The sequence below is a fragment of the Zalophus californianus genome, chromosome 4 (assembly GCF_009762305.2).
Source record: "Zalophus californianus isolate mZalCal1 chromosome 4, mZalCal1.pri.v2, whole genome shotgun sequence".
Lineage (NCBI taxonomy): Eukaryota > Metazoa > Chordata > Mammalia > Carnivora > Otariidae > Zalophus > Zalophus californianus.
Genome location: NC_045598.1, coordinates 131,191,202 through 131,218,613, shown reverse-complemented (window position 1 = coordinate 131,218,613; position 27,412 = coordinate 131,191,202). Strand labels below are relative to the sequence as shown.

The 27,412-nt window shown below is 38.5% G+C and overlaps 1 protein-coding gene across 1 annotated transcript in view; it reads left to right on the top strand.

Annotated features, from left to right (window-relative positions):
• Positions 1 to 1,782: 1,782 nt before the first annotated feature.
• The window catches only part of TRPA1 (transient receptor potential cation channel subfamily A member 1), a 53,023-nt gene continuing 27,393 nt past the window's right edge, over positions 1,783 to 27,412 (top strand). Inside the window, exons 1-12 of the mRNA XM_027623985.2 lie at positions 1,783 to 1,893; positions 8,159 to 8,318; positions 11,177 to 11,352; positions 16,344 to 16,451; positions 19,572 to 19,680; positions 19,849 to 19,994; positions 20,412 to 20,548; positions 23,056 to 23,104; positions 25,096 to 25,195; positions 25,827 to 25,927; positions 26,928 to 27,097; positions 27,183 to 27,347. Coding sequence (XP_027479786.1) covers positions 1,783 to 1,893; positions 8,159 to 8,318; positions 11,177 to 11,352; positions 16,344 to 16,451; positions 19,572 to 19,680; positions 19,849 to 19,994; positions 20,412 to 20,548; positions 23,056 to 23,104; positions 25,096 to 25,195; positions 25,827 to 25,927; positions 26,928 to 27,097; positions 27,183 to 27,347 — 1,532 coding nt within the window. The remainder of the gene's footprint in view (positions 1,894 to 8,158; positions 8,319 to 11,176; positions 11,353 to 16,343; positions 16,452 to 19,571; positions 19,681 to 19,848; positions 19,995 to 20,411; positions 20,549 to 23,055; positions 23,105 to 25,095; positions 25,196 to 25,826; positions 25,928 to 26,927; positions 27,098 to 27,182; positions 27,348 to 27,412) is intronic.

Sequence of the window (27,412 nt, the reverse complement as noted above, 5' to 3'; positions counted from 1 at the left end):
TCTGACACAAGACTTGCATCCAGAATAAAGAACTCTTACAACCTAATATTAAGAAGACAACTCAATTTAAATAAGCAAAATAATTTAGTAAGCATTTTGTGAAGATGTATGAATGGCTAATAAGAAACAAGAAACAAAAAACAGTATCATTAGCCATTAGGGAAATGCCAATTAAAACCATAATGATATACCACTATATACACACTAGAATGATTATAATCAAAAAGATTGCTGACACCAAGTTTTTGTGAGGATACAGAGAAACCGGAATCCTCATACAGTGCTGGTGGGCATGTAAAATGGCCCTGCCACTTTCGAAAATGGTTTGGCAGTTTCATACAAAGCCAGACGCATACTTATCATATGACCCAGCAATTCACTACTAGGTATTTAACCAAGAGAAATGAAAATACGTGTCCACAGAAAGATTTGTATGAAAAACTTCATAGCAGCATTACTTATGATAAACTAAAATTAGAAATAATCCGAACACCCATCAACTGGTAAATGGTGATAACCTTCAATATTATCCTTCTAAGGAATTCCATTCCATGGGTGGAATTGATGGCAATCTGCAAAATCTATTGATAGATTGGGGGGGGGAGGGGAGCTTCCATCCTCCCAAAATATAATCATGCCACATTACCTGCCCTTATGTTCAGCCCAGTAGCCCCTAGGTCAAGTGGTCCACAAACCTTTATTCAGCACAGATCTATGCCAGGTCCTGGAGCCATGAGGGTCTTAAAACAGGTGCTGCAGATTGCCAGGTGATTATGACCATCCACCGCCTTAAAGCAGCACACAAATTGTCCCAACAACAGACGGCCGAAGCTAAGTTTTGGCCTGGGCAAAGTGTAATCAGTTTTTGAAAGAAGTTTTTTTTCTTTCTAACCTTGTAGCCTAAACATAGTTGCTACAGTTTCAAAGCCTCCACTGAATGAAAAGAGAGAAGCAGCCTCTTCAGCTGAGAGGAGACACCTTCCACTCCACAATTTACACCCAAGCTGTTGATTAATAGATGCAGGGCTGGCCCATGAATATAAGCCTTTCTCAAACAAAGCCGAGGGTAAACAAGCCGGCCGCAGTCAATATGATTTAACCTTTAACCGAACAGTCATTTTTTTTTAGCCATTCGGAAACACCAAATCGTGAGATTAGCATTGCCATCCACAGGAAATGGGACCTGATCTAGTTGCTCAAATCAGTGCTAGGATTTAATCTCTCCCTATTCTTCTGGAAAGAGAAGTTTTCATAAAAATCTTATTTCCAACTCAAAGAGTCTAAAATGAAAAGGGAAATCCAACCTCAGAAGCTTTTGGGAGGAAAAAAAATCCTAAAAAAGAAAAATCTTCCCAACGCACTCAGTTATTGCCTCATTCTCAATCCCCCCCCTCCCTTCTCTCCCCTCCACCGCCCGCCGGGGTCCTGCGGGTGGGCGGTTCTTACTGTTTTTATTATAAAAGATTCCAGATTCCTTGGATCCACCCAGACCTGACACCTTGACTCAGGAGGTGCGCAGGCCGGCCAGGCAAGTCGCGCGTGCTCTGGGCCCGAAGCGGCGAACGGGGGACAGTCTCGGCGCGGCCAAGAGGTCTGCGTCCCTGCCTCCTCCCCGCTCGCCTCTTGCTTCCTACGCTGCCAGCAGCCCGGGACGCGGAACCCCTTCCAGAAGTTCGCTCGGCCTGGGGGAGAGCGAGTTGCCGGCAGCCCTCCGCGCTCCCTCGCCTCAGGTGCCCGCGCACGTGGGGAGCAGCTGGTGCAGGTGGCGCCCGGGTGCGGTCGATGAGGCGCAGCCTGAGGAAGATGCTGAGCCCTGGGAAGCAGGAGGAGCCCCAGGGCGCAGTCTACCAGGGCGTGGAGAACGACATGGACGACTCCAAGGACTCGCTTAAGGTACCCCGGGGCGATGGGCGGTCGGGACGGGTCCGGAGCCCGGGCTGGGGCGGCAGTGCTTAACTCTGCCCTGCGGCGTTCGGGCTTTGCCCTCCCGCAGTCCCGGGACGCGAGGGCGCCGGGCACTGGGGACCTTCTCAGAATTAGGGGTGGGCGCGAGGGGCCGCGTTAGGGAGGCGCCCCAGCAGCGCCTGCTGTGTCCTTTCTGTTTGCCTGCGGGTTTGCTCAACCTGCCCTTACCCCTGCGCGGGCACCTGCAGTCTGGGGAGACTTACCCCGAAGTAAGGGAATGGCGGGACTTGGCGAGTTCCTCCCGGGAGTGGGGGCGTCAGGAAGGACCGTGGAAGAGGAGGCCCTCCGACGTTGGCTAGGTGGTCTTCGCGAGGGGCCGAGGGCTGGATGGGCTTGCGTCGTTTGCGCGGTTCCCGGGACACCTTGGCGTCCGGAGGGGCACACTAGCTCCAGGGGGCACGGTCAGGGGACAGAGGCTGTTGAGGGCCCAGCAAACCCGCCCCTGGCTTTCCTCACATTGTCAGCAGGAGGAAGGGTCTCTTTTTAAACGTTAAAATATCATGTCTTTCCAACCTACCCCCCTCCCCCACCTCAAATCCATTTCCTGAAGTGGAGTCGAGTTAACAGTGCCTCATGTATTTTCCAGAGCGCGGGGGAGGGGGAGTTTGCACAAATACACACACGTGACTTACAAAATTGAATTTTAGAATACTTTAAAATTCACCTGGAGATGTACCTCACTCTTTTTTGCAGCTTTATAGTATTCCCTTGTGTGAACGTATCATGATTTACTTAACTAGTTCAGCATGAGTGGACACTTAGGTTGTGTTTTTGTTTTATTTTGCTATCACACATGTGATTATGTTTGTGAGTGTGAGTACAGCTGATTGTTAGTATATTAGTGAAATGTATGCATGTCAAAGTCTTAGCAGGACCAAGAGGTATGTACAGCTTTTATTTTGATAGAAATCACCAAATTGACACTGTTGCCAATAGTGTGAGTCAGGCATGTGTAGTAAATCACACAAACTGACAAACCAGACTTCTCCTGTTTGCATCCAGATTAAACACTGACTTTTTTCCCCTCCCCCTTAATATTAGCATATTAACTAGGGTCTTTTGGCTTAATCCAAAGAACTGAGATCATGAGTTGACTTCAAGCGCCAGGATAGTGTCTTTGGTATTAGTATTATGGACTGTAAGAAAATTTTACATTTCAAAAATCTCATCAGAAATACTTCACTTACCAATGTGGTTTTGTTTTCAAGAGATATTTGCTGAAGGATTTCTGTAACACAGAGTCTCAAACTTCGTGTTTTTAATTGTCTTCATTTAGTTTTATGGCCTAAGCCAAGTAGAGCTATTTATGTTATTTAAGGCTTTTAGAAGCTACAATAGAGCTTGTAGTTTGAAGGGTTTATGTATTTTATTACCTACAGTAATTCCAGATCATTCTGTAGGAACGTCAGTGGTGAGACTAATTACGAATCAGTACCATAATGCTGTGGAGAGTTCTGACTCTAAGGATTTCCTGATTAAAAACATATGGTGTATAGTATTTTCTCCAGCATAGACGTTCCATGTCAGGAATACTAACAAAATCAAAGAATGGAAGAAACCTTAGAAGATGAGAAATGTGGAAAAAGAACCATCTGACTGAGGCCTTTACCTTTTTCCATGACTTTCTTTCAAGAGAGTTAATACCTTAGCATTTGACTCTTCATTTGTTACAGTCTTTCACCTAGCTTCCCTCTATTTTTACCCCATTACTGCTTATATGTATTTCATTAAAGCAACCTAGAACAAATGTATTTGATATCTGTTTTAAAGTGCTTAGAATTAGCTTCTTTAAAAATGATCTAGTCTGTTATGTTCTGTATCTAGTCATATAGTTTGGAATCCAAACGAATCTGAAGTAACCCTGTGACAATAAAAAAACTATATTGAATGAATATATAATAATTTTGTCTAAATGACATCCTTGGATTACTTTCAGAACTTTAAGAAGTCTCTTCAAGGGGCGCCTGGGTGGCTCAGTTGTTAAGCGTCTGCCTTCGGCTCAGATCATGATCTCAGGGTCCTGGGACCAAGCCCCGCATTGGGTTCCCTGTTTGGCAGGAAGCCTGCTTCTCCCTCTCCTGTTCCCCCTGCCTGTGTTCCTGCTTTTGCTGTCTCTCTCTCAAATAAGTAAAAATCTTAAAAAAAAAAAAAGTCTCTTCAAAACCTGACTTAACGTGTCATGTACTGAATTCAGACTGTTTAGCACATCTGATGAGCTTATATAAAGTACTTAAAGGCTCTTTCGTCATTGTGAATTCAGCAGTAACTTATGAGCATCTGAACCTAGAACTTGTTCTCAAGAGTGTGTAGTGGGGTTTGTCTTGACAGCAGATCACTGAACAGACCTGTAAGTTCTTTCTGGCACTGTGTGCCCTTTCTTATCACTGGGAGAACATCAAATTCAAGTGCTAAAATAATTCCAAATGTAATTAGACATCTTTGATAGAGTGAGACATTGAGAAACAGCTTATTTCTGTAAGAACCTCATTTTTAATTTATTACTGAATCTGTTTGGAAATGGTTGCATGCTCATTGTTCTATCCTTCATTCACTAAAATTAAGTGTATTTACATAGAATTTTGTAGTTGAAAAGTGATACATGTATTTAAAGGACTGTCATAGAAAAATGATTTCTTCGGCACTATTCTGTGATAACAGAGCAAAAACCAAAGTTCAGACTTTTAAGGGATTTTGTTTTATTTATTTCAACCTGGCATTTATTGAATGCTTTTTGTTGTTGAGTAAATCCTAATATGCTCCATGTTTATTAACTATATTAAAATACACTAAGTACTTTAAAACTTAATTTTATTTCATATGTGTCAAACATGACCAGTCACAGCCAAAGGTAGAATTAAAGCAAGTACCTGCATCATCTTTTGGAGGAGGTTTCTGTATTTTCAGGAAGTAGTTATTTTATGGTGGTTTCTATGAAAAGCTACTGTCTTATAAAATGTCTTATTTTTGTTTCATGTGATGAAATATTTGATAAGAAATACCTTCAGAAAAAAATCAGATGTATTACTTGGTCACATACTTGCAAACTGGGGGCGGCATTGAGAAATAATTTTAGTCTATATATTAGCATCGCACTGGAATGATGTTCCATTATTTTTTCCACTGATTTTTAAAAAGGTAGTCCGGGGAAATTCTAGGGTGTATATGGGTCCATATGGCCCCAACTGTTGCTCTGTAAGAACTCTGGATTTTCCTTATTTCTCTCTTTCACTCTCTCTTTCTGGAAAACCTATTTACATATATAAAGTATCATGCAAAACAAGTATCCAAATATGTAGCACACATTCAGCACAGACAGTGTGAGGGATGAACTAGAGAGTGTTTCTCAAACTTCTTGTGTCTTAGAATCCCTTTACACTTAAAATTGGTGATTCCAAAGAATTCTTGTTTATGGGGTTAAAGTTCCCAGTATTTACCATATTAGAAATTAAAGTGGATAAAACATTTAAAACATGGGAATCCATGGCACACATCCCAGTAACTGTCAGGGCTGTAATGTCACCATACATTCTATGGCCTGTCTCTCATGTGCAGTCATGAGAGACAGAAAGCCTAGGCTAGGCTAGAGAATGGCATCTTGTAGCTCTCGTGAAAGCCTCAAGGAGGAGGGTGAATTTAGGAGGGCATCAGGAAGGTTGGATTGGAAAGGAAAGAGAACGGGCCACACTTCATTCAGGTAGACAGCCTGGTATAGCTCAAGCTAAGCACTACATGAACACGGCACAGCATGGTGCTAGAAGAGGCTGGCTTCTGGAATACAACACTTGTGTGCAATTCAGGGACATGTCAGAGTTTGGCTACAGCCTCAGTTTTGGCCCAAATTCTGCAGTTTGGCTTTGGCTTTGCCTTTGGCAATCAAATATCAAAATACCTAATTCAATGCCATTTCTGGTGTCTTTGGACTGGTGTGTTATCAGTGATACCATCATATCTAAACAATATAAAAATGTTAGCAATAGGATAAGGTGTGTTGTTCATATGTATTGATAATACCTAAATACTTCCAATTATAAGGAATTCTAGAAGCAACTTTGAATAACACTCTTGTCAGTCAGTTGAAGTGTAATTAATAAATATTATAATTATTTTGAAGATTTTTTTTTCTTTTTAAAGATTTTATTTATTTGAGAGAGTGAGAGAGAGCACGAGAGTGGGGTGAGGGGCAGAGGGAGAAGCAGACTCCCCCCTGAGCAGGGAGTCCAGTGAGGGGCTCGATCCCTGGACTCTGGGATCATGACCTGAGCCGAAGGCAGACGCTTAACCGACTGAGCCACCCAGGTGCCCCCAATTTTGAAAATTCTTAATTTTTTGTATAAAACAGATACTAAGAATTTTCAAGTAGGGAACTAGAATAGATTGTCACTTAATATAGATATTAAAAGAGAATACTTAATTTTTGGAAAAACAGAATACACTTTTGATCTAAAATGTTTATGAAAATTTAAATAATGCAAGGCAGGATAATAGAAGCAAGTTCATCACATGAAGATTTTTATAAAATTTTGTTAGCTATAGTGACATTAATAACATCAAATAAAATTATTTTTAAAGATTTATTCAATTTTTAGTAAGTTTATTCTGTTTAGGCCATGAGATTTTCTAGAAGAAGTTCTGTTTGGGAATTTTTCATATCTTGTGAGAATGAATCAAAAGCAGAATGTCAACATTGTCACCACAAAATTTTACAAGGAAGAGACACAATGTCATTTATGATAAATCATCCTCAGTCCAGTCATAACAAAGAATATAAAAAGCATGAGGAAGAAAAGAGAGTATTAGAGAAAAGTAAGGTACTCAAAAAAAGCTCTCATTGCTTCCCTGACGGCAGTGGAAATGAGCATGTGTTTGGAGTTACACTTTCACAGGCCAGTGACAACAGCCAACTGTGCCAAAAACTTACTGAACTTGCTTTCCAAAGGCTATTCTTATGGTTTAAAATATTTTAGCCTGTCACACAGCTCATTCTATGATGATGGTTTTTACCTCAGCTTCAGTTTCTCTCGTATGTTGGTTTTTCCATCATTGACCAGTCAGCCAAAATGCATATTCCATGCATCTCCTGTTCAAGTTCTGACTTTGCCATTTACTGGGTGCCTTTGGGCAAACTGTGTAACCTCTCCATGTCCTTGTGTCTAGTCCTAAGTAACTGCACAATAATGCTAGCATTTCCAGGGTGCAGAGAACAATGAGGAGGTTGAGCTGACTTGGTCTGGTGCAGGATCCCACTGGTCAAAAGAGGAGGAATAACTTAATCCTGGGAGGTGAGTAGACAGCCGTCTAGACTACTGGCCAAGTAAGTTACATGGCACTGCTTCAGTATGATTCTAGCTCTGCTATGTAAGGAAACATTGGATGGGAATTGACTGTCAGCAGGAAGGTCAAAGAGAGGGCAGTAATTTAGATTCCTGGACTTAATCCTTGCATTCATGAAAATCTTTTTATCTAACCAAAATCCCTCATGCTGTGATTTAAGTACATTTTCACCTGATAAAGAAAATTCCTCTATATTTTTGGGCGCCTGGTGGCTCAGTTGGTTAAACGTCTGCCTTTGGCTCAGGTCATGATCTCAGGGTCCTGCGATAGAGTCCCGCATGGGCTCAGCGGAGAGTCTGCTTCTCTCTCTCTCTCCCTCCCTCTGCCCCTCCCCCTCCCTGCTCGTTCTCTCTCTCTCTCTCAAAATCTTAAAAAATTTTCTCTATATTTTCACTATACTTACTATTTCTTAGATCACATCCCTTATAATTCAACAAAACTTTTCTCAAGGCCTTTTTTCTACAGCATATACAAGTTTATGATCAGAAAAGCAGATAATTTATTTAATGCACTTATTAATGTTCAGGCATGTAATTGTACCTTCTATATGTCTGTACTCATTTTGTGTTCTTCAAAAAATATTTACCTTATCATAAGCATGATAAATAGTTTTGAATGATAGTAACCTTTTAACAATTAACTTGTATTGAGGTGCCTGGGCAACTGAGTTGGTTAAGCGTGTGACGCTTGATTTTGGTTCAAGTCATGATCTCACGGTTGTGATATTGAGTCCCACATTGGGCTCCACCCTCACCAGATTCTCTCTCTCTCCTCCCTCTGCCCCTCCCAACTTAAAGATTAACTTGTATTATTAAGTTTTACATATGCTTGTTGGACGTAACAATTTTTTATATACTTCCAGGTGGTTTTTGAAGGAAGTACATGTAGATTTAAAAACCTTATGAAGAAACAAAAGAAATTAAGCAAATATGATGATATGAATGCATCCCCTTTGCACCATGCTGCAGAAGAAGGTCAAGCGGAGCTGATGGAGATGATCATCAATGACTCCTCTTTCGAAGGTCACAGGATGTTACAATGAGTGCTGTATAAGTCCATCATCCCATTAGATTCATTGGGAAGAGTGGTATGAAGTAATTTTGAAGGGCAGATTAGTTCCAGATTATAAAGGGCCTGAATATCTCACTCAGGAGTGTGACTTTTCCCTTCAGGCCAGTTTCCACTGAAATACTGCAAAGGATGGTTCAGGGATCTGGGACATTGCACAACATGCAGAGATTTTGTTTATATACATTTTATGTATCCTTTACTATTTCCACTGAGGTCATTCTGACCTTAAATTGCATCACTGAACAAATTCAAGGCTCTAAGAAGATGGAACATCCTCTCCTACCCAGCTTCGTGCACACACAGCCTTGTTTGAGAAACTCAGCTGTAGTCACATAAGGAAGGGCGATGCCACAGATTTAAGCAATGAGATATTGTGATAAGACCTTTATTATTTAAGATGATTCCATCAATATTGTGGGAGATGGATTGGAAGTGGAAGCCCAATTGAAAAGCTACGTTAGTAGCAAAGATCCATGAGGGTTTTGAGATTGCAATAGGGAGAAAGGGAGAGAATCAAGAGCTATTTTGCATGTAGAATGGACAGTGCTTGATAAGAGATTGAGTGTGAGGAGTAAGCAGCAAACAGTTGAACTGACTTTGAGATTTCTAATTTAGGAGATTAGGCTAATAGTATAGCTATCCAGAAAAGAAGGCATATAAGAAGAACAGGAGAAAAGTGAGAGTGAGGTGTGAAGAATAATGGATTTGATTTGGTCATACTAAATCTGAAAGATCCAGAGGACATCTACTTGGAAATACCCAGTAGACTAGTAGACTAGTAGCTAGTGTTCTAGTGGACTAGAACTCTAGAAGGAAGAGATCTGCCCCCACAGGGCCATTGTTCCTAGAAAGTATCTGAGGCTATGGAAGTACATGGAAATCCTTTAGGGGACCGTGAAATTGACAGCAAAGTTAGCTTAAGGGTAGGACACTGACATTAAGGATCAGATGGCAGAGGAAAAGCTGGCAAGAGAGTGGTGAAGAAGGCGGTGGATAAGAGATTAATGGTATAGAAGCCCGGGGAAGAGTTATCAGATAGATGCATAATAAGGGTAACTGCACCCAAGAGCTCAAATAGGAAGATCACAATAACCCTTGTGTTAAAGGGCCTCACTGACCTTTGTAAAAATGATTTCTGAAAACTGATAGAGATAAAAGTCAAATTCAAGTTATTGGTGAATAGGAATTTATTATTGTAGGCCCCTGCTTAAGTTTGGTGCTGAATGAAATGCTTGAATGGAGTGACTTGATCAGACAGAATGGTCAAAGAATGTGTATGAGTATGAGAGAGTGGGAGTGTGTGCATGTGTGTGGGTGTGTTGCTGAGGATGAGGTACTTGGATGAATGAAAGGAGAATGGAAAGATAAATTTTAAAAGGAGGAAAATGGGCAGGTGGCACCTGGTGGCTCAGTCGTTAAGCGTCTGCCTTCGGTTCAGGTCATGATCCCAGGGTCCTGGGATCAAGCCCCACATCGGGCTCCCTGCTCCACGGGAAGCCTGCTTCTCCCTCTCCCACTCCTCCTGCTTGTGTTCCCTCTCTCACTGTGTCTCTCTCTGTCAAATAAACAAAATCTTAAAAAAGAAAAAAGGAAAATGGGCAGTATGGCTGCAGCATGGTTGCACATGGTCCCCAAATCATATTCATGACTAAATACTTCCCCCTCCTCAGACATAATAATATCCTGCCACTAATTAAACAGGCTGATAAAGCAGTCATGTCTATTTTATTTTTTTTTTTAAAGATTTTATTTATTTATTTGAGAGAGAGAATGAGGGAGAGAGAGAGTACATGAGAGGGGGTAAGGTCAGAGGGAGAAGCAGACTCCCTGCTGAGCAGGGAGCCCAATGCGGGACTCGATCCCGGGACTCCAGGATCATGACCTGAGCTGAAGGCAGTCGCTTAACCAACTGAGCCACCCAGGCGCCCATGCAGTCATGTCTATTTTAGAATAGATATAAGACACTGCTGTATAAAAGGTTATATTCTTACGCTGAACTCACAGGGTAAATAGTACAATATGTTACTTTGTAGAAATAAGTGGAAATCGTGTGTGGAATTAGGGGCACAAACTCTAATTCCAGTCGTAATGGTTTATTAGTGGTGTGTCTTTTTTCTCATTAACATTTTTTTGAACCATTGGCTATGGGCCACTATACTAAGATATTTGAAGACATGATTTGATATCCCCCCCACCCCAAAGTGTTGTGAAGTATATAGGTATTTTAAAACTTCCCCTCCCTCCCTTCCTCTCTCCCCCACCCCTTCCTACCAAATTTGAATATAATAACACTGAGGTTCAAAGAGTAAGGCAGTTTACAGAACTCCATACTGGTTGTGTAACACTGGCAAATTTTTGAACCTCTAGGCCTCATTTTTCTTTATTTTTCTGAAAAAAAATGGTCATGGTTCCTTGTGGGCTGTTGAAGGGTTGAGTGCAATAATGGTTGAATGGAACTTAGTGTTTCTGGCATATAGTTACTGCTTTTATATAAGCTCAATATTTTATAACTATCCTCAAAGTCATAGTGCAGATAAAAACATATAGCAACAGGAGAATCTGTTTCTTATGGATGCTATAGACAGACATCTAACTCATTTGACAAAGTCCATGCCGTACTTCAGCATATCCCCTGTAGGTGTCCATTAGATGTTTCCTGAGAACTGAAGCTATATTTTAATGTTTTTATAAAGAAGGTGAAGCCTATGTCAGCGGCACTTGGCACTGAGCTTTGAAGTGAACAGGCATGCAGTAGGTGTTGAATATAGTCCAAGCAAAATCTAACTCTTATTTCGGTGTATTTTTCTAGTGCTGAATGTGATGGATGATTATGGAAATACCCCTCTGCACTGGGCTGCAGAAAAAAACCAGGTTGAAAGTGTTAAGTTTCTTCTTAGTAAAGGAGCTAATCCAAACCTCCGAAACAGCAACATGATGGCACCCCTTCACATAGCTGTGCAGAGCTTGCACAATGAGGTGATGAAGGTAAGGCTGCTCCCTACTCCCCATCATAGCATGGGCCAGGACTCAGGTCCACTAGTCTCTGCCTGAGCCACTGAGCCAGAGTGGCCAACCTAGGCTACCAGGATGAACGAAATACAGTGATTATAACATTGGTTTTGCTTTTGATCAACCAATGATGATTGATGATGATAGTCTTATCTTTAAGACTAGAGATAAGAAGATTTCTTATATATCAGCATTTTAAAAAAGTTTTATGTTTCAATTTTTTAATCCTCATTAAAAGAAACAACTATGTACTAAGACTATTATCACTATTTCACAGCTGACGGAACTGAGGCACAGAGAGAGTGAAATAATTTGCCTAATGTCATATAACTGGTTGAAAGCAAAAATTTTGTTCTCATCTTTATGTTTGTGAGTTAATGCTTTACTTTTTTTTACCTGACATAACGTGATAAAAAGGAAGATAGTGATGAATGAATGCCTCAGTGAATACAGAAAACATAATTGTGACTTACTATTTTTGTTAGATAACATGCCTTAGTGGATGGCATGTCTTGGCAGAAGACATAATGATACTTTTGGGGGAATTTCTTATTTTTTCCAAGGCTTCAGAGTGTTGTCAAATAAAGGAAATGCTGGTGAATGCCAAAAGGGTAAGGCTTAGTCCAACGCTTTTAAACTGCGTTGCAGAGTCTCTCAGACACACAGGAAGACACACATGGTTACTTACTTAAAGAGCACTGAGATTTACAAATGGATCACGTTCCACATACTTATTTCTGAGAGGGGCAATTTGGAACTTATAAGTTTTCCTGAGGTAATTATATTGCAAATAATGATTTGGATATTATGCTAAGCCACATATCTTAATTAGTTCAAGTTGCTATAACAAAATACCATAGATTGTGGGCCTTAAGCAAAAACATTTATTTTTCACAGTTCTGGGGGCTGGGAAGTTCAAAATCAAGGCACTAGCCGATTTGGTGTCTGGTGGGAGCCTGCTTCCTGTTTCACAGATCGCTGTCATTTCACTGTGTCCTTATAAAGCAGAAGGGTGAGAGAGATTTGGGGGTTTCTTTTATATTCTTTGTCACCTTCTGAAGGCCCCACCCCCCAATACCATCACATTGGGGATTAAGATTTCAACATGAATTTTGGAGGGACAAAATTAGCTGGGCCATCACACCATACCCACACCTACTTTGTCTGTAAATGACCCAAAAAAATCCCAGGGGTGTTCTTGAGCTCCATGCTCCTTTAGCCCAGACACCTTCCTCTCAACCCCCTGGGTCCTTAGTTCCTTGAAGCCAGGCATAGAGGGTGTGAGAGGGGCCTGCTTTCTGCCCTCCCACTGTAACTTGTATAGATAGAGTATAGCTCTGTCATTAATACCCACCCAGCACATGGTATTGTAACCAAAATTCATGTGCTCCGGGAAACAAACTGAGGGTTAGAGAAGGGAGGGGGTTGGGGGATGGGGTAGCTGGGTGATGGGCATTAAGGAGGGCACGTGTTGTGATGAGCACTGGGTGTTATACGCAACTAATGAATCATTGAACACTACATTGAAAACTGATGATGTACGGTATAGTGGCTAACTGAACATAATTGAAAAAATATTAAAAAAGATTTATTAAAAAAAAGTTCATGTGGTTTTCTCTAGCTCTGGCTGGTTATCTTTGAAGGAGGGACTGTGTGCAACTAATCTAAATATCTCCATTCCTCACCACTATGGCTTCTGAATAAATGAATGAGTAAATGGGCATTTTGCCTGAAAGAGAAGGGATGAGCTTAAGTGTCCGCCCCTAAGAAGATGGTTCAGGACAGCCCTTTGAGGAGATTATTGAAAAGGCCTTTGGCAGCAGGCTAGTTGTTTTTTAAATGTCTGCACTGTTTGTGACCCAGATGCTTATTCTATACCAATTGCATTGGACCACTAGTGACCCTGGGGACCCCTCTCCAACCAAAGAGGCCTCTTATTTCCTTAAGGAATTCCTGTGCTTCCTCTGAAGGCTCTTTTCAGAAGCAAACGCCCATTGACTTAATTAACCTTGACTCTGAAAGTGTGATTTGGGAATTCAAAGGCAGGTAATGGTTGAAAGGCTATCTTTAATTAGGAATCAGAAATTTTAAGACTAACAAGTACAGAAAGATACCACATAGAAATAGAAAAGAAAGTTTAGAAATAAGCTCATAACTGATTTATAAAGTAGATGGGGGGGTATAACAAAGAATTTCCTGGTGACACCAGAACAAGAAAAAAAAAAAAAAAACAGGGTTATAAGAGAATTGAAATTAGTTGCCTCTCCTTTGGTTGATCTTAACCAGCCATAACTTCATCTAAAAATATTTCTAAACCCCTCTACTTCACCGGAGATGAAGTGAATGGAAGGAGGAGGAATTTTGGGGTGTTTCTCTGTGTACTTGCAAGCCCCTCTAGGGCTGCCTCTCCCAGTTACGCCCATGGGCCCGGCCTGTGCCCCACCAGACTTTGCTGAATGTAGAATGCTTCTCCATTGTCTGCTTGGCCAGCCTTTCCCCAGACCTTCTACCACTGCCTGTATGCTTGTAAAGTAAAAAACTGTTGCATGTTCCCTCAAGTTCTTGTACAGATACCACCAGTGTTTCCTGGGACACGTTGGCCTAGGGGTTAGTGGGTGGCCTTGTTTCTCTATAGCCTGTAAGCCTTAGTCCTTAGGGCTTACCCCATAGGTATCCAGTGGTTTGACCCTCCTGTGAGGCTTCCTGGATTTTTACCAAAGGGACTTCTGGAGGCAACACCTGCAAACTTCCAGACTTGCCTGGTCATGAGTGAATCTGAAGTAGGCACAGTTAAGTTGCTTTCTCTGGGATCTCTGCGACATAAAAACTTTACACAGCTTTATGAAAAATTGTGCTTATGGTAGCAAGCAGTAACACCCTAATAAGTACAGTAAATCTATGATCTCTGATTCTAACAGGGCAAAGAGAAAAATCTCTTACAGACTCGGTAAGTTACTTTACATGGGAATCTAGAGTTTGTTGAGAACAGAATGTGAAAATGCCTGACGTTCAGAATGAACTTGTGTTCTCGTTTTCTTTCATCCATCAATAATCTACGTGTTCTTACATACTAAAATCTCAAATTAAGTTTGTTTTATGAGCAGAGCTAATTAATAAGCCTAATTCATTTGCTGACCTATCAGGGCATATTCTGTTAAAAAGGAGCTCTGTGCATTTTTTTTTTTTAAGTCAAGGTTTTTAGGAAGCAACTTGTTTAATAAATTCTTCTTAAGAAATTTAATTGTAAGTACATATTATAGTTTTATCATAGTCTTGTTACAAGAGAAAAGGCCTCTAGTAGGCCAATTCAAAGATTCTGTCTTGGGGGAGACATTTATATGAGATAATTACTGTTAGATTTAACATAAAATAAAGACTGGTTAAAGATCTATAGATTCTTGGCCTATAATCAGCTGGAAGCCACCAGGTGAGGGGGTGTCCTGGGCATGCTATGAAGGCTCACACGCACGAGTTGTATCTTTCCACAATGTCAGCTTTATTCAATCATAAAGCAAAGTTAATCACAATTCCAAAGCAGGTTCAGGATTCCAAACTCAGTGACGTTTCACCATGTGATTAAACTTGGCTTCTTACACAGCCCCCCGGAGCAGGACAGAAGACAAATCACACCACAGACAAGATAACAGAAGGGCGCAGGAAGTTGACAAATCAAACTCGAAGTCAGTCTGGTGGGCGCACAGTTGAGATAAGCAGTGAGTGCCGAAAGCTGACCCGGACCAGACTTCAGATCAATCGGGCAGAGCCTTCTGAGCAGTCTGAAGAGTCTGCCAGTTTGCTGCCCAAATCCTCCCCTTTCTAAAGGGATTGAATCCATCTTGGATCTCTGCAGACCTCCTCTGGTTCTGCTCCTTATTAGTTCTGGGGTGTCAGGTGCTGATCCCAGCGATATCTCCTAACTGCAGTACCTTAGCTGCTTGCATCATTGCTTGACATGAGAGACTCGATTGAGATCTCTACAGAGGTAACAGGTCTTCAGTTAAATTCCATCAGAAAAACTGCTTAACCATTTTATCAGGAATGCTAAGTTATTACATCATAGAAAAAGTTTCTATTCTGGACTAAGTTTGAATTAATTGAGTTAAGCCATACCAGTATTACATGAACTCTCTTTTCTCTGCTGAAGAAAATAAAGTTTTTAATTGACATTTCCCAGAATACTTAGAATAGAGGTACAAGAAAAATGGCTGGAGGGGAGAAAGCAGTCCTTCCTTTCCCACTCCCCCCTCCCTCCCTCCCTCCCTACCTCCTTTCTCTCTCTGTCTCGCCCTTCTCCTCCTTTCTTCCTCTACACTCACATTCTGAACAGCTCCACAGAAGCTGCTAGTTAACATAGTTCATTTAATACAAGTGAGAAGTATTAAGTGAACTGTTTATTAGTATCCACATTTCTTCTAGTTTCACAACTCCATATTGCCTTATTTGATGTGATATGGAAATCTATCTTTCTTTCTTTCTTTCTTTCTTTCTTTTTCTTTTTCTTTCTTTTTCTTTCTTTCTTTCTTTCTTTCTTTCTTTTTTTTTTCTTTTCTTTTCTTTTCTTTTCTTTTTTTTCTTTCAAGAGCACATGCATGGGCACATGGAGGGTAGGGAGGGGTAGAGGGAAAGGGGGAGAGAGAATCTTCAGTAGGCTCCATGCCCACCACGGAGCCTGACACAGGGCTTGATCTCGTGACCCTGAGATCGTGACCTGAGCAAAATCAAGAGTCCATCGCTTCACCAACTGAGCCACCCAGGTGTCCCCAAATCACCATTATTTCATCTTTTTTGAGAAATGTATGTAGTACCTACTAAGTACGATGTTTGTGCCAGAATCTGTGGGAGAGGGATGAAAAAAGATGAATAAGGACATGGCCCCTAGCATCCAGGAGCTTATAATCTAATGGAAGACAAATATTCTTTTTGGAAACTTGAAAGCTAACTGACCGTTATTCCCCTCTTTTGTGTAGGTCTTGACTGAACACAGCAGCACAGATATTAATTTGGAAGGAGAAAATGGAAACACAGCTGTGATAATCGCATGTTCCAAAGACAACAGTGAAGCACTGCAAATCTTGGTTTGTATTTTCACCATTTATCCCCATTTTCTTTCCTTTCATTAGGGTAACATGAATCATTGTTATTTATAGCAGCTCTTGATTTCTCAGCAAAATATAAAATGTAGAAAATGTCAGAAAAAAATGGTTTTGTGTGTTTCTGTATTTGTACACACTCCTTAAATCTTAAATCGATCTGAGATTGCTTACAGAAGACTCACAGGAAAACATTAAAGAATATGTGAAGAGAACCAAGTGAAAAGGAAGTACAGACAGCAAAAATGAAGATGTAGCTGCTGGTTAGGCTGGACTACAAAATGTAAAGTAGAGTAGCTTGGATGTTAGTAAAAGTGGACCATAGTTTTTACTCTGAGCTTCTGAATAGTCTGAGGAGAGATAAACATAGTCAACTACAAACTTACCGTTGGGCTCATGAAATAAAAGCCAAGAGACACAGCTATTCATGTTCCCAGGACTAGAAGCTGCCGCCATGGATTCTCAGAAAGGGAGACCTATGTGACATAATGACCAAGGTCTTTGGCCACAGCCCTAAAAGTAGGGCCAGCCCTCTCTCTGGTGGTATTTCCTGGGGTGGTCCACTGACTCTGGAGATGCTCATCTAAAATGACTTGACTCCTACCCTACATAGTGTCCCTTCTGAGTGTGGTGTTAGAATTCCAGAAAATAGCTTTCTTTCAACTATTCCTTAATCACTTGTATGTTATTCAGGCCAGGGTATATATTTTTGCCACTTGATTTTTTTTTTTCCTCCACTATCCCAGAGAGTAGGAAAATAAAAATAATTTTAGAAATCTTCCTGAATATTTAAGTTTACAAATAGGTTCTAACATGTTAATTAGATGTTTTGGAGAAAAAAATACATATTCCTATAAACTGTCATGATTGGACAAAAAAGAGGATAAAAATAAATGAATTAGCACTCAAGCTAAGAATCTAGAAAAAGAGCCTCAAATAAAACAAAAGAAAATTGTAATAAAGGAATAGTAAAGTTGTAAACAAAAATTAATGATTTTTGGATTATTTGATAAGTTGAGTTGTTTCTTTGAAAAAGAAGATAAAATAGAGCTGGTATGGGGTAAGTCTAAAAGAGAAAAATATAAAGTGCAAACCACAGAGGACTTTATCTGGATATGATAGGAAATTTTAAGATGACAAAAGATCAGTATGAATAATCCTATTCTTAAAAAATTGGAAAATCCTTTTTAAATGGATAGTTAAAAGTAATTGAAATTTAGAAATTAACCAAAAGTTAATTCTAATTTATGTAGAGAACCATAAAAAATATTAAAAATGCATTATTATGCTCTGGAATCAGCTAATTTTACAAGCTTTTATAGATTTTACAAGTTCTTTCAAACTTTCATGGAAAAAGTTTTCATTTCAGGTAACTGTTTTGTAGCATAAGAAAAGAGTGAAAATATCCAGATTAATTTTAAGAAGCAAATGTAATAATTCCAAAATTTGACAGTTTTCCTCAAAAAAATTTGGACCAATTTTACATATGAATAAACATATAGATGCAAAATCTTAAAAATACTAGCAAAATTGATTGAAATCATTAAGAGTAACACACGGTACCACATTGGCCTTATCCAGGGAATGTAGAGATAGTTTAGTATCAGATTATAGCACATCAGTTGACCTGAGCAAACCAAGCATATGATTATATCCATTTCTTTATATTTAAATGGATAAAAATTTATCTTTAAGGTATTCTTACAAATCTGTGAGGAAAAGACTACAGAAAATTGGCAAGGGACACATGAAGTTTAATTAATTTCTTTAATCAAAGAGAAACCTTGAAATAATGAGATTCAATTTTTTTTTTTTTTGTCTCTTAAATTGAAAGGATGAGGGGCACCTGGGTGGCTCAGTCATTACGCATCTGCCTTCAGCTCAGGTCATGATCCCAGGGTCCTGGGATCAAGCCCTGCATCAGGCTCCCTGCCCAGCGGGAAGCCTGCTTCTCCCTCTGACCCTCCCCCTGCTTGGGTTTCCTCTCTCGCTGTGTCTCTCTCTGTCAAATAAATAAAATCTTAAAAAAATTAAATTGGAAGGGTGAAACAAACTTGTTGATTTGAATCAGGGTTAGAGAAATTTTGATGAATCAAAGAATTTCATTCACTGTGGGTGTGAATACTTTTTGATTCACCAATTCCAATTCTTGGAATACATTCCAAGGAGATAATTAAAGCTATTACTAATATTAATGCTAGTGGTACATATATCAGAGAAAACTGGGGAAAAAAAGTATAAGTTCAGTAATAAGGATTTATTGAATAAAGTTTTGTGTATCCAAAAATGGAATATGTACTTAATAAAATCATATTTTTAAAGAATGTAAAAGCTTTTTGAATAAAATGATCACGGTATGCACATAATTACTTTTGAAAAGAAATAAGACAAAAAAGATTGTCTCTTAAAATGTAAACCAACACTGTCCCTCAAAAGTGAGATTATAGGTAATATTTGCTTCTTCACAGCTTCCTGCTTTTTCAGATTCTTTCCTTTTGTGAAAATAAAAGGCACTTAAAACTGAAGTTCAATGATGTATAAAAAAATGATAGTTGAAAATGATGGACTCAGAGATCAAGGTAACATTCTTTTAGTAGAGAATTTCTACTATGAAAATACCTGATTTTCATTCTTTTAGTAGAGAATTTCCATTAATGAAAATACCTGATTTTCATACTTTAACAAGAGTGCTGGTCTTACCATTTATTAATTTTACATAAATGAGAGGATAGGAATCTGGGAAATATCACTTTATATAAGGTATTGAGCATGGAAATAGGAGAAGTCATGATAATGTTTCAAAACACTTCATTAATTCCATTGAAAAATGTGTTGGCTTTAGTTGGAGTATTAAGATTGATATTTTTATGTCTATTTGTCACTTCATCTTTGGAAAATATAAAGTGTCTCTAGTTCATAATCCTAGCCTCCTTCCAAAATTACCTTCTTGCTTAGATTTCATGTCCTACGAAGCTCTTCTATACAGTGTTCCCTAGGCACAGAATAATGAAATGGTCTAGGAAAGACATTTAATTCTTGTTTATCCTTGTGATTTGGGGTTTAACTTGTGTCAGTTGACTTTGTTTGTTTGTTCTTTTCCTCCAGTTAAATAAGGGAGCTAAGCCATGTAAATCAAATAAATGGGGATGTTTCCCTATTCACCAGGCTGCGTTCTCAGGTGCCAAAAAATGCATGGAAATAATATTAAAGTTTGGTGAGTAGAGGTTTTCATACATTATATACTATAAAGAAGCCTATTCTGCTGGATGCTATTAATTTGAAAAATATTTAATAGAGTTTATACACAGGCTTTTATGTAAGTCTAAATATCCTTTTTAAAAAAAATTTATAATGTTCTCTTGAATTCTGTTTTCCTTTGAAGGTGAAGAACATGGATATAGCAGACAGTCTCACATTAACTTTGTGAATAATGGAAAATCTAGTCCCCTGCACATGGCTGTTCAAAGTGGTGACTTGGAGATGATTAAAATGTGCTTGGACAACGGTGCCCATTTGGAACTGATGGAAGTAATTGTTCATGTTCTACATGCTGCTTTTATTTAGGGTTGTCATAAATTAGTTTCCAAAATGCTTTATAACTCTTTTACAGTTAATTCAGATTGCAGCAGGCATTATTTTTTGCTGCTCACGTAGAAGCAGAACAAGAGAATATCCCAGATTTCAACCTAGCCAAAGAATTTTGAGAGCTACCCAAAACACTTGCAAACACAAATACAGGACAGGTGATGATATGGATAATGATAGTAGAGGTACTGTCAGAGCTGTCAAAAGCTCTCAGACTGCAAGTAAGCAAAATTGCTAGCTGTGATTCTTATATTAATGCTTGATTTTGTTGACCTGGGAAGAAAAACCTCACAGCTGAATTTAAGTTATATCCTTAAATTTGGACTTAAATATTGATTCTGATATTAAAACTCTTTACAGAATGGGAAGTGCACACCCCTCCATTTTGCTGCCACCCAGGGAGCCACTGAGATTGTTAAATTGATGATATCCTCCTATTCTGGTAGCAGTGATATTGTCAACGCAGTGGATGGAAATCATGAGACACTCCTTCACAGGCAGGTTTCCTACCTATCATTGTGTGTACACATTTATAGTCTGCATGTGTTAAATTATACCCTGCAAAAAAAAAGTTAACACTTAGAGTAGCAGAGATTCTATAGTTCAAAAGAAAAGAACAGAGATAAAGATCCTGTGTTTCAACTGGAATCTCTATGATCCTCTGGAATTAGAGTGTTAAATAGAATTTCTTAGAAGAAAATCTCCAGTGGCATGTTCTGGATCATTTCTTAGGCCAGTGGTATAGGCTCAAGATTAATTCTGTATGCTCAGGAGATTGACATACATGCTTTTCTAAGCCTTTTCTTATTTGTTTCAATTCCTTATGTGTGTCTTCTCATTTTTAGTAGGGATCATGGAGCAGTTACATCTGGATCTTCCACTTTTCCCACCCCTTTCCGCTTACCCTCATAATTTTAAGTATTTTCAAACAGTTTTTAGGAAATGGTGGCCAAGCTCCAAACAAGATAAAAGTTTAACAGGAATACACATCAGAGAAAAAAAGCTTCTGAAACTGTAGGCTTACTAGATGCTAGGGCAGGAAACAGGCAGTATAGACTGAGAAGGGAAAATAAGGAGTAAATGCTTCCTGTGTGAGTGAAAGAAGGAGCTGAGATGAGCCTTCCCTCTCTCTGTCCTTGCCTTTCTGTCCCTCTCACAAGTTGGTATTTGTGAGTAAAAGATTGGTGATATGAAAGTGGCTATTAAATCAGAACAAAAACAATAGAATAACCTCCAGACTGGAGATTCTCAAATACCTGCATATTAGAATCATGGGGGTAGTTTATAAAATCCCAATGCCAGTTCATAACCCAGATTACATCAGATTCTTTGGGATGGTCTCGGGAACTTTTTAAAACTCTATAAACTATTTCCATGTTTTAGCCAATTTAGAAACCCAATGATCTGTATATAGTTAAAATGTGTCCATTTGGATCACAGCTTTAATGTACAAGTATGCATAAGAAGGAATTATTTTAGAAAAATAGATCATTCACCTGACCCATACGTGTCCTCAGCCTGGTGACTACTCTAGTTGGACATACTCAACTTGGACTGGCTGTAGATTTCTTGGACCAGTTCAGTCCAATTCTAATCAATCTAATACTGATCTACAATCCTGGAATGTCCTTCTAATAGCCAATGACATTTGGAGTTTATCTTGAGCTTCAAAGGGAAGTTTGCTCTTTGGGCTAGAATTCTTTTTGTTACCATAGTGCAAAGACCCCAGTACATTGTTCTGACTGAAACGGTAAGCTTTGGAGTAAGGGGAATAGGGTGCCAGCCCTACCTGGCTATGTAACATTTGGCAAGTCATTAACATGTCCCAGCCTCAATGTTAAGATCTGAGAATTTGCATTTTTAATGAACTCCCAGCTTGTGCCAGTGCTGGTCTACGGCCCACACTTCGAGTAGCAAAGCTCTAAACTGGGGCGATAGAAGAACAAATGGGGCCTTAATGTTTTATTCATTTCCTACAATTGCTAAACCTATTTCATGTAATTTAAATGTAATACAACCTCTTGTGAATTTGGGGTGAAAACTGATAAGCTGATTCTGAAATTTATATACAAAAGGCGAAGAATAGCTGAGATAATCTTAAATAGGAACAAAGAAAAAAGATCTGCAATAGGAAAAAAGGTTTTTTTAAGCATTTGTTTACCTTTTTTTTTTAAGATTTTATTTATTTATTTGACAGACACAGTGAGAGAGGGAACACAAGCAGGGGGAGTGGGAGAGGGAGAAGCAGGCTTCCTGCGGAGCAGGGAGCCCGATGCAGGGCTCGATCCCAGGACCCTGGGACCATGACCTGAGCCAGAGGCAGACACCTAACAACTGAGCCACCCAGGCACCTGAAACAAAGTTTTCAATCATTAGTATTAACATTTGTTACAGAGGTGCTTTAATATAGATTGAAAGATTTTACTTGTTTTATTAATATTATCCTTATGACCGGCTGTGAAATAACACAAAAGTGAATTCAGTTCTCCCCAAAATTTGTCTTTGGCTTCATGAAACCTTAGGAAAGCTAATGCTGCCTTGTTAACTTTTGGCAAAGAAAGGGCATTTTGAACACTGCAGATGAATTTTAGGTGCATCTTGCATGCAACTGTTTTTATTCCCCATGATCGTAGTGGTGACAAACCTGTTCTTTTGTCTTTTGTTTTAAGCTCTTAGGACAAATGTTACTACTGACTTCACATCTTCATGATGATTTTACAAGGAGAAAATCATTTAACTAAAAGATGAGGAGGAAAACCTTGTGATGTATTTGAACTATTACTATTACTCTGAAAATATGGTCCTCATCACAACCAATTACAATTTTTTTATAAAATTTTATATTTCAAATTATACAAAATTACAAATTCTGAAAGGTTATTGATTGCTTAGCATTTTATTATGTTATTAAATGGTCATTTAAATTGACTTTGAGTGCAATATAGTAGCTTTATATATTTATATCAGCAGTACCTTAACATGGCATGTCACTCTCTTTTTGCAGAGCCTCACTATTTGATCACCATGAGCTAGCAGACTACTTAATTTCAGTGGTAACTATTCCATGGACAGTTTTTTATTTTATTACTATTTCTAGTTGAAAAATCATAGAATTACATAATATAAATTTTCAAAATAAGCCAAGTTTTTATTTTTTTAAGATTTTATTCATTTGAGACACAGAGACACAGAGATAGAGAGAGCATGAGCAGGGGGAGAGGCAGAGGGAGAGGGAGAAACAGACTCCCTGCTGAGCCAGGAGCCTGATGTGGGGCTCGATCCCAAGACCCTGGGATCATGATCCGAGCTGAAGGCAGATGCTTAACCATCTGAGCCACTCAGGCGCCCCAAAATAAGCCAAGTTTTAATTTGTTGCTTCTCAACAAAAAAGTTTACAAAAAGATGATTGAAACATTTACAAATAGGATATAATGTGAACGAATACATCCAGGCCAGACGTCATCGCCATGAAGTTGGTCAGAAGTACCGAAGTGTGCTTTTGATACCTGGATCCATGTTTTTAGTGTTGGGAGTTGGTGGGTACATGGCAGCGACAGTTTTGTGAACCAGTCCTAGAAGAGGGTTAGGCTTTGCAACTTTGCTGACTCTTCCATGCATGAGAAGCTTCGAGGTGGAAGCAGGACAAGTAGCACATGTTGCCTCCACCATTCACTGTAAGCTTCTACCCCAGCTGCCTCAGTGCCATCCTTTAAACAGTGAAAAACTGAGAAATTAAAAATATTGTCCCAAGCTTGTTACAAGTGAAAGCACACAGTCTTTTTCATTCGAAGAAGTGTATTCAGTTGGCTTTTGAGTTAAATTTTAACAAGTCATTTATACAGATGAATATATGATGTATTTATTTAAGCCCCACCATATCAACAATGAATGTAATTCCATTTGTAGTGTTTATTGTGGGTTTGTTGTCAATAGCAGCTATTGAAATTGTGATGTTTACGTAGAGGAATCCTGGAAAGAGTCATTATATGCCGTAGTTTTGTCATGCGTGGTTTCTTGCAAATGCAGCCATGTCTTCACCTGGCAGGAGAACTGTGGCAGAATCTCACTAACCAACATGAGATTTTCAAAGGGGATGCTGGTGCTTCGTCCTCTGTATTTGCTTCGTCCGCCCCAAAACAGGGAAATATCCACAGTCGGAGTTTAAGCTATTTTTATTACCTGTCCAAAAGATAGAATTCAAGGGGCACCTGAGTGGCCCAGTCATAAAGCGTCTGCCTTCGGCTCAGGTCATGGTCGCAGGGTCCTGGGATCGAGCCCCGCCTTGGCCTCCTTCCTTACTCAGCAGGAAGTCTGCTTCTCCCTCTCCCACTCCCCCTGCTTGTGTTCCCTCTCTTGCTGTGTCTCTGTCAAATAAATAAATAAAATCTTTAAAAAAAATAACAAAATACAAAAAAAAAAAAAGAATTCTTTCCATGAACTTTTTTAAGCCTTTGTTTCTGGTCATGTAAAATATAACCATAACACGTCATGATAAATACTGACTTTATCATTTAAAATATATATGATTTTTAAATATAAATTTTCTCAAATATTTGGCTAAAATTTTACTTTAGGATCTGAATTAGTTCAGTTATTTAAGTTCATCTATTTCAGATGAGGTGGATTTTTTAAAAAAGTAAACAACTTCTTGTGAAAGTTTTAAAAATCACATATGCAATAAATTTGGAAGGTTTTTGTATCATGGATATTTAAAAATCTTTTTTACATTGAGAACTAAACTATTGCTATAGGCCAGAGGATTTTATTTTTATGATTTAGGTAGTAACACTGATCTATTGCCAGATGTCAAACAAAAAGTTAGCATGTGAGGATAATTTTTGTTGTTGAAATTATAAAAGAATGTCTTGATTTCTGATATTACAACATACAAATTATAGGGAAATTCCAAGTAGTTCTGTAGTTATGTGCTTGAATGCTAGCCATATTATGGATGCTCTATTTTAATGAATTAACACTATTTACAGATTGTAATGTAAGGTAACTTGTTCATAAGCTCTTTGTTGAATAACTTGTTTTATTTTAGGGAGCAGATATTAATAGCACTGATTCGGAAGGACGTTCTCCACTTATATTAGCAACTGCTTCTGCATCTTGGAATATTGTAAATTTACTACTCTCTAAAGGTACTACGAAGGGCCTCACCAAGCTTTTAGAACTACTACTCAATTAGCTATTAAACATTTACTGGCCATTTATTGTGTGCCAGGCATCAGGCCAGGTGCTGTGAATACAAAGATAAATAGAATACTTTCCCTGTCTAGAAAAATTTTCAGTCCAGTAAGGGTGTGATATTTAAAAAGATAATTTCAGAACAATAATAAACAACACTTATAAAGCAAGTATTTTATTGCAGGTACACTGCTGAACATTTTATCTACATTCTCTCAATGATTAATACTGTAACCGTCCCTATTGTAGGTACTAACCTGATGTGAAGATTACAGAGAAGAGAGCTACTGTCCCTTCCTTTTTCTTGATATCTAATCTCTCCATCTTTATATTTTATGCTTTAAAAGCTAAGATCTCATATATTAATTAACGTAACAAATCATATATTCTCTACTCCCCCTACACACACACACACACACACACACTAAGGTAAACCCATTTTAAATACACTTTTCTTGTCTAAAGTTTCTTGTAAGTTAATGGTTGACAAAGTTTTAAGTAAAAAATTTTTCTTAAATTGAAAATCTACCATAGGTAATGCTTTAAATAAATAAGTAGAAGTTATATTTATGTTGTGTTTTATAGGTGCCCGTGTAGACATAAAAGATCATCTTGGACGTAATTTTTTGCATTTAACTGTACAGCAACCTCATGGATTAAAAAATCTGCAACCTGAGTTTATGCAGGTAATATATGTATACGTACATGGATTTCCATAAACTGAGTTGGGTTCAACAGAGAGTACAGTGATTTTGCTTATTATGATTTTTATTATTATGAAGGCTGATTCTGGAATTTAAAAATTATGTTAAAATAAAGATGCCACATTTGAATATTTATTTACAAGACAGTGGTGATGATTATGATAATGAAAATATTTTATTGGGATTGAATTTTCCAAGTTACTGAGGGTTTCTATATATCCCCATCTATAATGAGTCAGCTTACCATCACTCTTTGAACCATTATGAATTGCATATCAGTGGAAAAGCCAGGTGCATGAGTAAATTAGCAATATTTCATTATCAATTAAGAAAAATCATTCAACATATTTGACCTGACAGGTTGAAATGTGATCTCCATATTTATATTCACCAGCTCATACTTACTTGAGTGACTATTAGGTGTATCTGAAGTTCATCATATTTTTGTAGTAAATAGATTTTAATATTGTCAAAGTCTTTAATAAAGAATAAAAATACTTTTATTTAAATATTTTAAGAATAGAAATTTATTGCTTGATTAAGTTCTTATTTGCTATTTGCTTTTTATTTAATATTCATATAAAAATAAAGTAAATCTAATTTCATCTCATCCCTTTTGCCTAAGAGAACACGTTAGCATTAAGCTCTTAAATCTTATTTGGGGGAAAAATGTAAAAGGTGGGCTGAAGTGGGTGGCCTGTAGCAAAATACATTTAGAAAACGCTCGGTTGAACATGTTAAGTATATTTCTTATTCTTAGGATTTCTCAGAGCCCTTAATACAGTACTATACATTTTAGGAAGACAGCATACACCATCATCCATATTTATTTTACTCCAGTACCTTTAAGTTATTTATATTTTTGCCCTCAAGGTATACATATTTATCCTTATTGGGAAATACTGTCCTACAGAATAGTTTGAAAAATACTATATTAGCATGAGAACAGAACCATATTTAGAATATTCATTTTTTTCCATAGATGCAACATATTAAAAAGCTGGTAATGGATGAAGATGATGATGGGTGTACCCCTCTACATTATGCATGTAGACATGGGATTCCTGTCTCTGTAAATAACCTACTTGACTTTAATGTATCCATTCATTCTAAAAGCAAAGATAAGAAATCACCCTTACATTTTGCAGCCAGGTAAGGGTCAGTTTATGCGACATGTGAGCATGTCTTCTCTCTGTTTAATATTTGCTTTGAAAACATGAAACCTAATTTTTTCAAGTTACGGGCGAATCAACACCTGTCAGAGGCTTCTGCAAGACATGAGTGACACGAGGCTTTTGAATGAAGGTGATCTTCATGGAATGACACCTCTCCACCTGGCAGCAAAAAATGGGCATGATAAAGTAGTCCGACTTCTTCTGAAAAAAGGTGCATTATTTCTCAGGTGAGGATATGTGATCAGAATATTTATATATTCTTTTTAATTGGCCATTTTCTGGCTTTTTTTCT